General features: G+C 32.7%; 2 protein-coding genes across 3 annotated transcripts; both read right to left on the bottom strand.

Moving 5' to 3' along the window:
• Positions 1-400: 400 nt before the first annotated feature.
• On the bottom strand, positions 401-4,543 carry LOC108220124 (probable serine/threonine-protein kinase PBL7). Its single transcript, XM_017393802.2, has 5 exons — positions 4,187-4,543; positions 2,932-3,221; positions 2,570-2,759; positions 2,002-2,387; positions 401-950 (listed from the first exon to the last, which is right to left on the bottom strand). Exons 1-5 carry the CDS (start codon positions 4,284-4,286, stop codon positions 705-707), a joined length of 1,212 nt encoding a protein of 403 aa, XP_017249291.1. The 5' UTR covers positions 4,287-4,543; the 3' UTR covers positions 401-704.
• Positions 4,544-5,713: 1,170 nt separating this feature from the next.
• LOC108220858 (mitochondrial hydrolase YKR070W) lies at positions 5,714-12,357 on the bottom strand. 2 transcript variants are annotated; one of them, XM_017394737.2, is made up of 12 exons: positions 12,195-12,357; positions 11,945-12,054; positions 11,208-11,243; positions 10,861-10,934; positions 9,665-9,705; positions 7,969-8,040; positions 7,700-7,877; positions 7,354-7,449; positions 7,196-7,263; positions 6,643-6,850; positions 6,473-6,556; positions 5,714-6,163 (listed from the first exon to the last, which is right to left on the bottom strand). In XM_017394737.2, the coding sequence occupies exons 1-12, from the start codon at positions 12,335-12,337 to the stop codon at positions 6,104-6,106; spliced, it is 1,170 nt and encodes a 389-aa protein (XP_017250226.1). In that variant the 5' UTR covers positions 12,338-12,357; the 3' UTR covers positions 5,714-6,103. The 2 variants fall into 2 exon arrangements, with proteins under 2 accessions (XP_017250226.1, XP_063950893.1); XM_064094823.1 differs by lacking the exons at positions 10,861-10,934; positions 12,195-12,357 and having other exon boundaries at positions 5,971-6,163; positions 11,945-12,025.
• Positions 12,358-13,633: the final 1,276 nt, after the last annotated feature.

Raw genomic sequence — 13,633 nt, 5'->3', positions numbered from 1 at the left:
GAATCTCAGCTTCTTAAAAGTGCTTATGTTTCTTTACACAAACGGGTCAAAAAAAGCAGAAGTCAGAAGTAGCTTTTGCTTCTGGTAAACAAACAGGCCCTAAGTATAATATACTTTTTTTTTTTTTTAATATTATGCTAAAATTCAGATATGTATATCAATCAAATATAGTCATAATTTCCCTCTTGAATATAACGCTTTTAAAGAGTGTGTGCAGAGCCATCCTTTACGCTTCGCCGAGTGTTAACTCTCATCGTTGTAGATTTTGTATAAAATGGATACTGCTTTACATAATAAGTTTAGGTTACTTGAGGCTAATATCACAGATAAAAACAGAAGCTGAAGTAGCAAGCGATTGAGTTCAGACGTTCTTTGGTTAAAATTGCGGACGCTAGAGATCTGATACAAAAAAAATTATTCCAAGAACCAACAGAACAGAACTGAATGATCTTCTCTTAAAAGAAGCCGACTACGGGTTATTCAATTTTCAGAGTCGGAGGCAATTCCAGTTGCTATAGTTCCTGCAGCTTACATTGCAAAAAAGAATTTGAGGGATACGTTCTGCCTATCAAGATAATGTTTCCAAAACTGAGAACCTGTCATCATGACTCTGATACAAAACTTGATAATCAGGCTTACGCTAGGATACAAACACCTCTGGAACAGTTTTGAATATACAAGGACACTGAATTTTCCCACGGAAGCTATGAGATGACAGGGATTTCCGGAGTGGTCTGAGCAGGAGGACTTTGTGGTGTATATAGTTGAGACACAATGTGATCTAAAGCTTTAGCTACTTCGGACACACGAGGCCGGGTGGAAGGTTGCTCCTGGACACAGATTAGGGCAGTTGCAAAAGCTTTATATAACTGTTTTGGTGGATACTGGCCTCGGAGTTCAGGATCAACCATATGATATATGTTCTTCCTGTCTCTTAAAAGAGGACGAGCCTGTAAACACAATACAATGATTTCATTTAATCAGCTCAATGGTCATCCGTAATCAATTTTAGTATTGAAACCAAAACTACTTCAGCTATTATTAGGATGTAACCGCTTTAACATTAAAATCCAATCACATAAAAGTAATGAGTAAAAAATGTTAGTGTTGTGGTTGATGTATTATTAAATCATTATTATATGACAGGTAAAATGCTACAATAGTTTTGCAATATAGAATGCAATCTTGAATGTGGCTATTTAGGATCTCTGATGTGCTTAAACACCAAAGTAATGTGCTCAGCCTGTTATTATAATAGTCGTCACCACAATGCTACAAGCACCGGGCCATGTCTGCTTGACGATCTAGTACCTGCTTGCTCTGCCAAATATTTTACAAATTGAGTCGGTATACTGGAAGCTTGTGTTCACCTCCATCCTTCTAGTATTATGATGATGCTTGCCCCTAAATCCTTCTCTTGAACCTTATTTTCTTGACTAAATCTCACTACAATCTCCCACCAATCCAACCCTTCCAAGTTGACACAACCTTGGTAGCTTCCAGTTGATTAGAATAGAATGGTGGTGTATACGAAGAAAGTTACCAATGGAAGAGCAGTGATAGGTAATTTGAGCGAGTACGAGATACCACAGAACACTCAATCAAGGTCCAGATTTGAAGGATTTGAACGTTTAGTTAGTTTAATAAATGAGAGAGATGATGGTTTATGTACAAATGGGGATAGCATTAGTTTAGATCTCCCACCATTCTGCTCCGATTATAATCAGACTAACCTAACACAAAAGGAATATTTTCTTTACAGATTACTCCTTTTACAAGGCACGACAAAATTACTGCTAAACAAACAAAATTTATTCAAATAATTTTCTTGTGCAATCAGGCAAGTGCTTTAGCACTCCCTAGCAACAAGGAGGAGCTAGCCTAATTTTTACTTGTACAACACATTACTTATAATTCAGTATGAAAACTTAATAGTGTATGAGTTACCTATATAAATATATTAAAATATGGTTTGTTAAATAGTGAAAGAAGATGTCTTACCCAATCAACCAGATTTTGTTCCTTGGAGGGTCTTTTGGAATCTATGGCTTTCCTTCCTGTAAGGATCTCCAAAAGAAAAACCCCAAAGCTGTAAATGTCCGACTTAAAAGTCAGCTGGCCAGTCATTGCATATTCTGGTGCACAATAACCTTCTGTTCCCATCACTCTGGTTGACACATGGGTATTAGTTCCGGTAGGTCCCACTTTGGCTAAGCCGAAATCCGATAGCTTGGGATGAAAATCCTCCCCAAGCAGAAGGTTAGAGGATTTTAAATCACGGTATATTATCGGGGGATTCAACTTATCATGCAGATATTCTAATCCTCTTGCTGCACCAGCTGCAATCTTCATTCTAGTATTCCAATCAAGTGTTTTACGTTTATGGCCTACGCAGCAAGACAATATTAAGATGGCTAATATATACAAGACAGCATGTAATAACAAAGGAAGAATTATATATTTATACTTGTGTTATAGTATGCAAAAAGGTGGTAACATAACTACACATCCGATTTCATGCTTACAGGAGAGGTAAAGGAAGACAAAGGTCATAGAAATGTAATATTACCGTACAAATACTTCTCCAGAGAACCCAATGACATGTACTCATACACCAACAACTTCTGGCCTCCCTCGACAGAATATCCAACTAGTTTTACAAGATTCGGATGATCGACTAAACTTAAAGTCATCATTTCAATAACGAATTCCCTAACACCTTGCGTGCCATCAGAGTCCAGTTGTTTGATAGCTACAAGCTGTCCAGCAAATTATATAATAAATAAAAGCATCAAAACGCATATCTATAATCAAATCTTCAATTTTAAATAAGATTCAAAAGCTGCCCTGGACAGATCTTGTTGAAAACAAAAAAGAAAAGGATCATATGCACGTTGAGAACACAAGAAAAACAATTTGCTTTCTACAGACCTCGCCAGTATCCTTTAACTTTCCTTTAAAAACTTTGCCAAATCCACCTTCGCCAAGATAATTTTCCATATTGAAATCATCAGTGGCATCAATCAATTCACTTAATTTGAATGACCTTGACTTCCCCTTCTCTTTATGATCGCCACCCACCCCTTCAACAACCTCCAAATCATTAGTAACTGCAGATTGTTCAGCATCCTTGGCATCTTCTTTCATATCAATCTTAGCTGGGGCAACTTTCTGTGTATCTTCTTTCGCATCATTCTTAACCGGAGCAACTTTCAATGCATCTGAGCCAAAAAGTAAAAAAGTAGACTACATTGAGTAAAGCATTTGGAAAAAGAAAAAAGAAAACTAGACACATAACGCACAGAGAGATCCAGACTCAAATCATCTACATTTATTCCACCATATCAGCATGATTTTAATGGAGTTGACTTAAACAAAACCACAATAATACATTAAAAGCCACTAATGATTTAGTGGCACACAGAATTAACAATGAAAATAAAAAATAACAAAAAAATCTTTGTCAAAACATTGGTTGAATAATGTCAAAAATATAAGGTAGTCTAATGTCACTAAATGATGTTTTAACACAAAGGTTTGAATTAAGGATATTACAGAAGCAATAAATCCGAAACAAAGCATACGCTCAAAGAGAAGGATGTCAGGAGGGTAATATGACCTAATAACATTCATAGGCTGTTCAACGGCTTTATATTAATACTATCAAAAAAGACTTAATATTTGCCTTTACTAATGTATCCAGCTCGAAGAGCAGTAGAGCACGATGGTATTAGTACACACACCTTACCTCTACCCCTGACCTAATCCAGAAAGAACCCGGCTTTACATAAACACTAGAAAAACTTAATTTTTCCCTCTACAAATAAAGATTTTAAACAACACCGACAAAAGTGAATTGCACAACTACTCCAAATCTCCATTTGTGCTGATTCTAACAATCTAAAATCTGTATGTCCTGAAGACCCATCTGCTACACATTACTAGAAATCAAATAAAAACACAAGAAACATGGCTACAGTATGAATTGCCCCTGCCCATCTACACATAAACAATAAAAGTTGATCAAAACAACAAAATTAAAAATATTCCAGAGGATGCAAAATCATTAAGAAATTCAAGAAAGGCCCACGTAAAGAAATTAAAGACCAGGCACATAAAAACACTTAATTCTATAAAAACACAAGTGCATGAAAAAACCCATAAAAAAAAGAGATTAAAAAGATACCTAATAGTGATTTAGGCTGATCTTGATCCAGGGACTTGTATTTCATCTTATTGTTCTTAGATTTTTTGGCAGAATCTTTGGCCCATGGAAAACAATTCATGCCTTTCTTTGTCTTCCTCCTCCTCCTCCTCGTCCCAAGTAATTTTCAGACACTAATGTGTATGTGTATATGTAATAATAGAATTAAGATGGCGTGTGAACGTTGTTGTGTGTGTAGAATAGAATAATAATAAAAATATTCTTTCTCTTCTAACAGCCAAAACCCAGAAGAGAAAGAACTGGGATTCACATAGGGAGGATGAAAAAGTGATAGCTTTAAAAGAGAAAGATGCACACACTACGATTCATTTCCCGAGTATTTTTGGCAAACTCATTATGCCCCTGCTTTTGTCTTTTTCTTGTCACCCCAATTTCTTGGAAATTTATTTTTTATACACTACTCCAATTTCTTCGACTAATACTGAAATGTTTTATATGGGTTTGGTTAGACTGATTTAGCAATTTCAATTCCATTTAGTTAAGTTGGTTCGAAAATTTTGATCCAATCTTGCTAAGAAAAAAATTCGTGATCTAATTCTATTTATTTGAGATCGGTTTAAATTAGTTTGGATCAGTTTTATATTCATACAAAATTTAGCTACAATTGATTTTCGATACTAATTTAAAAAAGGATCGTATATTGCAGATATTTATATGAAATTTATATAGAAAAATTTTGGAAAATTAAAATCATAAATAAATAAAATTCTTATATATCGTAATTAGATGTTATTACAAAAAGTATTTGTATGCATATTACTGAAACTAAAAAAGCAAGTTTTATCAAGCACCCCCAGGAAATTATCTCTTACTTTTCTCACTGACATCAGCCTCGAGTTCTTGAAATATTTCATACGAGAAAATTTGAGTTATAATTTTACTATAAGACCGTAGCCCCTCATATTTTTTTTCCTTTTCCTGGTCTAATTGATTTGTTATAGAAAACAAAAAAAAATAATTATTTGAATCATCATTGTACTCCTCAATTCCACCGAATTGTGCATGTTTGAGATTGATAGTTCAGCACACATATTTTTTAGAATCCTTAAAATATATTTCAAGTTCACCAATGTAAAAAATTCTATAAAAAATGGGTACATATTTTTAAAATCCTTAAAATATATTTCAAGTCCATCAATGTAAAAATATTCTATAAAATTTGGGTGGGACCGAGTAAGTAATAATTTAGTGAAGTGAACCAGTTGCTGTAATAATTTGATCACCAATTTCAAGCCTGTTTATTTTGACTAAAATATTTGATCAGAGTATATAAATAAGTAAATTTCCTTAGGTATATATCTTGCCCATGCTAATTTTATATGACAACTTTTCTTGTCTTCTAGATCAAGGTAGTGGGTCGGATTCTTTATTATCCACACCAGTCCAAGTGTACGACAGCATTGTATGGGCAAATATCATCTTCGGGCCTTCCGGCCTTTCAGGATAATTCTAACTTTCAACTTCCAACGACTTCATGAAAAATACCCGTACAATAAACAAAATAAGATTAACCCAAAATACACACATATAATAAAGGTTGGAAATCATAATCATGCATCAAGGATATTTAAATGCATCAAGGGTATTTAAATGTCCCAAGTGGTGGGTTTATCCTCTGTTGTCCCCGGAGACCCGGGTTCGACTCTGGCTCACCCGAAAAGTATTAGAACAGATACTAATTTGTAAGGCATATAAGCCTAAGTTATCAAATAGAATTTGCAAGGGGCACTTCCTTTCTCCACTCTGCTGAATCTATCAACTAGATTCTTAGTGGCTACCGTATATATCTCATTAAGAGCATTCTGTGGTAAGATTGCTGAACTCCTCCAATAAGTTGAGTACTAAATCCTACAACTCACCCAGCAAAAGGAGTAAACCTTACAAGATGCACTCCCTTTTTAATATATAGTCTACTGCCTCTTCCACGGTATCAACGACCTGCACAAATAATATAGGCGATTATATCAAAGCCTTTACCATAAAGGAAAACTATTATCACATACCCCAGAAAGCCTCAACAATGGGTATGTAGATAGGTTTCTCAAGGATCTTTCTTATTTAGCCCTTTGACAGTGGATGTTGAGAGTTTAAAAGGTTGTGGTGCATGTCTAATAATGTGTAGGCATTTCACATTTCTGACCTTTGAAATCAGGTCAAGGTATCTTTTTCTGAAACCAGGTTCGGGTACGTAAAAGTGGAGCAACTTAAACATGCAACTTAAACATACAATACAGGGATTAAACATACCAAATCTGCCGGGTGCTCTGCATGATTTTCTTTTCCCTTGAATACCCCTGTTCTCGTTAAAATGGAAAACCAAGGTTGTCCCGCCTGAAATATGACATACATATACAACTTGCACATTAACCTCAAAGCATTAAATCAACATCAAATAAACTGGCCCAATGTAAACAAACCTGACGTGCACCATTAATGTCAATGGCAGGATTATCCCCTATCATGTACAAGGTCTTGAAACAATGATTATCAATATTCCCAGGTTTTGCATCCTGAGGGTCATGAACAAGTAATGGCAAGAGGTCCTTAAGTACTATCTCAGCATTTCGAAAAACGAACGGTTTGGGCTTCCCAAACGATGTATACTCCAGCGGTTTTGGATGAATTCTGCATATTACAAATTCTAGAAATAATTAGATAACACATATTCAGGAATATAGAGTTAAAGATGATTTCTATTATTATCAGTCAACAGAGAAGCCACTAGCAAACTGCCCTCATTTATCCATCCTGATAACTGATTATCACATTATGTGTAAATGGCGCTAGAGTAGAGAAATTATACTAGTCTTATTACATTGCAGTTGGATCCAAACTACAACCAATGGAAATAAAGCAGGAAAATGTTGTGCAAGAATGTTAAATTTGAACTCCAGAACAAAGAGAACATAGCATTTAAAAATTAATACTATGCAGCTGGCGCTACATTCAGAAAGGTGTGTTCAACTTTACCTGTTAAATATCGACTCTAATGCAATCCTGAAAGCAGCCATACCAAGCCTTTCCGACGGAAACACAGCCTATCTAAGGTAGCATTTCATCAGTATCTTATCAAATTTTTGTAACCAGTGAATCAATTTAATTGACCTACAATCGAATTTGTAACCAACCTGGTAGTCGATGTCGTCATTGGCAAAATAAAGATGTGGCTGATGTGCAATTTCTGTTCCAGGGAGACCTCCAGTTCGTAATATGTCACAAAGAACCTAAGAGCAGAGGATAACACAGCCTAAATACTTAGTAAAAGTAAGAAAATAGGGGATTTGAGGAACTAAGAGCTCAGGAGTGACTATAATGAATCCAACATATTTCGAAATAAGCAAAAAAGTCAAGAAGTGACAATCTAACAATGCACAAAATACAAGGATTTTAATAAATAGTGTTGTTCATGAGATTATACAATCAAACACTGGCAAAATAAATTGAAAAAATGCAGTTAAAAATAATGAAACTAACCTGAATGTCTCTTCCCCAATCAATAGGATCACTAACGATGAATGCTGCCTTCACTCTTTGTGAGGAAATGCTGGTCTTGGAAGAGCTTTTCTGGCTATCCAATCTCCAATTCTTATATTGTTCCAAGGGATCAATGCTGTCAAAGCATGATGCATATTCATCCATGGAGACAACATTTCTGAAATAAATTTAAGGGAGCAGAAAAAATTATAAAAAAGAAAACATAGACCAATTAAGATATTTCATTTATAAACAAGGGCGCATCTTACTTAAAACCATATTCAGTCATCACATCAGCAGGTTCCCCTTTACCAACAGCAACTATTAGCTCCTTCTCATATCTGTATACGAAAATACTGTTAAACTGGGACGGAGCTATGGAAATACACCACTTCTAATTTCAAAACCTTGCAGTCTTTTAGAAATGGATATTTACCAGAAAGCTCTTGTAAATTACTCTCTCCGTCCCATTCAATTGTATACTTTTGTTTTTCACTGCTCGGCACGCATTTTAAGACTCTTATAAAATATTGTTCTAGAACTCATTTTTAAAATTTTCTTCTTTTGTGTAAAAATATGAATGTTATATTTTTATACAGAAAAAGAAAATCTTAAAAATAAGTTGCAGAACTATATTTTATTGATGCATTAAAATCTTAAAAGTTCTATAGAGACCAAGTATCATTAGAAACCCCGGAGAGCATATATGTTTTTCGATTAAAATATTGTGAAATGCAATCTTTTGCTAGACATGTTATATAAAGACCACTATTTCATTGAAAATCATAAAAATTATGTATGTTCTAAAAGTATAACATGTATTGTAACTTGTAAAACATATTTTGCAGAAAAATCCGTTTTGCAATATTTTGCTTGCAAAACTTACATAATTTTCAAAATATTTAATGCAATAGTGGTCTTCCTAAAATATAATATATATATATATATATATATATATATATATATATATATATATATATCATTAGATAATACATTTGTAATGTTTTCTTCACATAACATAAATGTTCTCCACGGTCTCCGATGAAGTAGCGGTCTCCATAGAACTTAACTCATATTATATATATATATATATAGGGTAGCACTCCATAGCATACCCTCTTATATGGAGTTACGTAGCACACCATTATAAATATATACATAATATATATTCTATTATATCTTTTATGAAATATAATTGCAAATTTTGATTATTAAACCGAAAACGAAGTTATACAATTTTTTTATTCCAAAGATCATCTAAAATTACGCAATATCTCAACATGATTCTATAACATAATAATAATCATCCAGAATTATTCTGTTATAGAATCAGTTTCGAAAATATACTTTTATTAATCAAATATTAAGTGTTAAATTACTTAAAATAGATTTATTTTATAGTATTCTATATTAGAAACACGTTTTATATGTATTCTATAACAGAATTTATAATAAAATTGATGATTTATAGTAGCGCACTATGTAACTCTATATAAAGAGTCCCTCTCTGGAATGTTGGCATATATATATATATATATATATAGATATAGATATAGATATAGATATATTTTATTTTTTTTGATGGGAACACAAGTAAGATAAATAATTTTTTCTATAATTTTCATTATAAAATTTAAGTACACAAGTACATCTAACAAAGAGAAAAATTGTGCAGGAAACAACTTTATAGGCCATTATTTTATTCAATTGACTTTTTTACATTATGTCAAGCTCAATCTAAAGTGATATTCCAGTATATTGCGTTGCACATCAAATTCCTCTTTTTTACTATTTTACAATATCAACACCACTACATAAAGTAAACAACCTCTATGTCTGGAGGCTGCGGCAATGGTTGACAATACTAAATTATATTACAGGTCAATTGAAACATAAATTAAGCTTATTTAATTGAAATATAAGCATCCTGGTTGTGGTAGCAACTAAATGAGTATGATACTATACCTATTTACCAGCTGTTTAAAAGGTGAATGGCCGTGGATAACCTGCATTACAGTATTGAAGAAATGGAACGTTAGTACCAAAATGTTAAAGATATGATCTAGGTGGGAGGTATTAAAAATAAACTTATTAGCAGGGGTGAGCAAAAAAATCCAAAAAATCAGATTATCGAAATTCCGGTTCGGCATCCGTTTTTAAGAAATTCAAAAATCCGGATATTTGATCCGGAAACCGGACCTGATATCTGATCCAGATTTTTTTTATATAAATTCGGATCCAGATCCAATCCGATTTTAGAATTCTATTAAAAAAGTTTTATTTTATTTATAATAACTAAAAAAACTTATTAAAGATAGATAAGGGAACAGATAATGTATCAAATAATATAGTAATTAATTCTGCATATAGTTATATTATTAAATCTTATTTTAAAAAGTGATTTATATGGGGATTATAATATTTTGGAGATGAGAAATAAAATAAATGAAATAATATTGTTGTTTTAGATAATTTATTCTTTTAAATGAATCTGTGAGTTATTATGTAATTAATTTTTTTTTTTTTTTAAAACACTGATACGAGAATAATGATGGAGACATCAAACTGGATATCAAAGATGAGATGATATTGATGATATGTCAATTTGGAATATTATAATCAGTGATATTGATGTGAATACAAGAGATTTTAATATTTTAATTGAATGTAGTAATTAGATAATCACAAATGTCATTTATGATACACTTTAAGATTTATTTACACTTTATACTAGCTTAAAATAAAATATAAAAGAGAATAAATTCATAGGTGCTAAAGTCAATATATAATCAATATATAACGCACAAAGTCAATTATAATAGGGTTGTGATGCACATATTAGAGATACAGTATATTATTAGAAGCAAGTATATTACCAGAAGAAGGCACAATTTCATCACATTACAAAGGTGCAATATAAAAACTTAATGCGGTGTACGGACTAGTAGAATATTATTAATATAACTTGTGTATTTCTCAAGAATGGCTAGCCGAATTAATAATGCTAGAAATCAGGCAGATACACTTTATAGTCCAATAAGACGGTTTAGTTAATTACTTTTCTTTGGTCGCTCTAAATTCCAAAGCTATAGGTACTGAAACAGGTTTTGTCTAAAATATGGAGCTTTGCTAGGCAAATCTTAACATAATAAGTTAAGTACCTGTTGGGGTTGAATATTGACACCCAGCTGTTTACTTAACTCAGAAGCTCTTTTCGATTCAGGTACACCACCACCTGTTTGTTTGTTTATTTTAGTTAAAAAAATTTCATATGCTTTCAACACATACCATACTACTAAGCAACTATATTTTCCCATTTTATCATTCAAATATCTATTCGAAAAGCTGCGAAGCAAGAAGATTATTGCACCTGCTGCGTTTAAAAGCATATACCAGAGTAGATATACCCCATACATACAAGAGGGGGTAAACATCTGATTCAGTTGGAATCTGCTTAACACTGTTAATGTAATTCTATCTGTAATAATAAATGAAAGATGCAACTCACCATTTGTCAAGAAAACATAAGGAACTTTCAAGCTACCTGCATAAAAGTATTTATGAATACATCAAGATGAAGGAAAGTCTAGTTCATGCCAATCAAATTGAGGGGATAGCCACAGAAAAGCGAATACATACATCTGACTATTAGTACATCAAGATGAAGTTACAAACAGTGAATTTATAGTGACTATTTGAAACAATTTAGTTAGATCACCAAAAATCACTTTTTGGTACTAAAATATAGCAATAGCTCTATCAAATTCAGCACAACCATTGGCTTCCTCTTGGTGCATTAATATAACTATATAATCAACAATTACCTAGTGCATTATTTAGGACCCCCAATTTTTATTCGAAGTTTTCTAGTACTCCGAGTAAACCCTCTACTCATCTCATAGGATGTATTACAGGAACTCACGTTATGTCGTTATTCCTACTAATTGTTATTTTATCCATTCTTTCAATACAAAAAAGTAATTCAACTTTAAAGAAATGCGTAAAATCTTGTTTTAGTTATTTACATCAAATAAATAAATCACGCCTCCTCCTAGGTAATAATCAATTTGTCGAGCAATGTCATTCATGACTCCTAGTGACTCGAACTCACAACCTCTTGTTACCAACCCAACCAAGAGTGAGGATTGTCTGCTAGGTTGTTACAGCAAAATATAGAGCATATACGCAAACAAAAACATAGCATTAGGAAATTAGTAAACACACACACACACACTGAATGAATACCAAGATGATTATAAAGTCGAGAGAGAGCTTGTGGAGATCCACCAATGGGAGAGTGGCCTCGAAGAATGACACCATCAATGTCGAAAGCAATTCCAAAACTGGGCACCGCCCTGTGTAAACATTTACATTACAATCAAATCACAAATTTCACTTCTGGGTTATAATGTTTTGTTTTTTTTTTTTGCTGTCAAGAACATAATAATAATAGTAATACGATTATATTTATGCGGATACAAATCAATGTACATACGGTTGGGAAAGTGAATGAAGACGATGAAGCTGTGGAAACGCTGAAACTTTGCTCCTGCGATTCTGAGAACACCCGTTGGATATCACTTTCAGAAACCTCATTCTTTTCTTGGATTCGACAAAAACCTTGTTTTCACTTTCCATGTCTGATTATAGACACCTGAGGTGTACACGGTTTGGGTTGGGCGGGTTAAAGAAATTTAAAGACCCAATCCAATTAAATCGGGTTTTTAAATTGTCAACCCAGTCCATAAAAATTATATTCATAACCCAAACCAATTTGTATTACTTCGGTTCGGATCGGTTCGGATCGGTTTGATCGGGTTATGAAATATAAAATAATTTCGTTTCCATGATCTAGCAAAACCAAATTTCGACACATCAAAAAATAAAACTTTAACTGAATGTACTATAGCAAGGTGAAATACCCAGTGTATACAAAATGAGTTAAGCACTATAACATCTTAAAAAACGTGCACTACTTATCAAAACAATTAAAGCTCGATACCATGTTAAGCTCGATACCAGAAGTTTCAAAATTATAGCAATAAATTTAAAAATTAAGTTGAACAGAAACAATTAGTAAAGCACAACAAATCAACAATTAGCAAAGTATAACAAATCAATAGATCAGTTAAATGGACTATGCTAACATATTATGGGCTACTAGGGTGGGGTGAATGATTTTTATATGTAATTTAATATTTTTTAATCGGGTTGGGTTGGATCGGTTAAAAAAAACCGAAACCCGTGTCCAACCCAATTAAATCGGGTTACTCATTTTTTAATCCAATTATCAATCGGGTCAAAAAAGTTCGGATTGGTTCGGGTGAAATATGATCGGTTTGGGTTGGTTCGGTCGGTTTCACGGATCCGTGTACACCCCTAATAGACACCACATCAATACCCTTTATTAATAAGCGAAACCACATTTCGGTGGAACATCGGTACCAAAAGTACCAAAATTTGGTCACTTTCATATTGATTAGGATTTTATAATCATTATTATACTACTACAAAAGACTTAATAGAATTTTATCATTAAAGACTTCGATATTCATTAGGACAATGAAAGACTTCTGTATTGATTAGAATTTTATTATTAAAGATTTCAATATTGATTCTTTATTAATAAGCGAAACCACATTTCGGTGGAACATCGGTACCAAAAGTACCAAAATTTGGTCACTTTCATATTGATTAGGATTTTATAATCATTATTATACTACTACAAAAGACTTAATAGAATTTTATCATTAAAGACTTCGATATTCATTAGGACAATGAAAGACTTCTGTATTGATTAGAATTTTATTATTAAAGATTTCAATATTGATTAATAACAATAATCATTATAGAATTATGAAAAGATTTTCATATCGTTAAGATTTTATAGTTACTATTATACATTTTTAGGATTTTATAAAGATTATTACTATA

Source organism: Daucus carota, chromosome 5 (assembly GCF_001625215.2).
Source record: "Daucus carota subsp. sativus chromosome 5, DH1 v3.0, whole genome shotgun sequence".
NCBI classification, from domain to species: Eukaryota; Viridiplantae; Streptophyta; class Magnoliopsida; order Apiales; family Apiaceae; genus Daucus; species Daucus carota.
Note: the sequence above shows the minus strand (reverse complement) of the source record. Positions and strands in the feature narration are given on the sequence as shown.

Coding starts and splice junctions, on each gene's coding strand:
- LOC108220124 (XM_017393802.2), bottom strand. CDS start 4,286: ATGAATTGTTTTCCATGGGCCAAAGATTCTGCCAAAAAATCTAAGAAC. Junction 3,222..4,186: donor TCAGCCTAAATCACTATTAG/GTATCTTTTTAA, acceptor TTTTTGGCTCAG/ATGCATTGAAAGTTGCTCCG. Junction 951..2,001: donor AACAAAATCTGGTTGATTGG/GTAAGACATCTT, acceptor TTGTGTTTACAG/GCTCGTCCTCTTTTAAGAGA.
- LOC108220858 (XM_017394737.2), bottom strand. CDS start 12,337: ATGGAAAGTGAAAACAAGGTTTTTGTCGAATCCAAGAAAAGAATGAGG. Junction 12,055..12,194: donor CTTCATTCACTTTCCCAACC/GTATGTACATTG, acceptor ATGTTTACACAG/GGCGGTGCCCAGTTTTGGAA. Junction 7,264..7,353: donor ATGACGACATCGACTACCAG/GTTGGTTACAAA, acceptor TACCTTAGATAG/GCTGTGTTTCCGTCGGAAAG.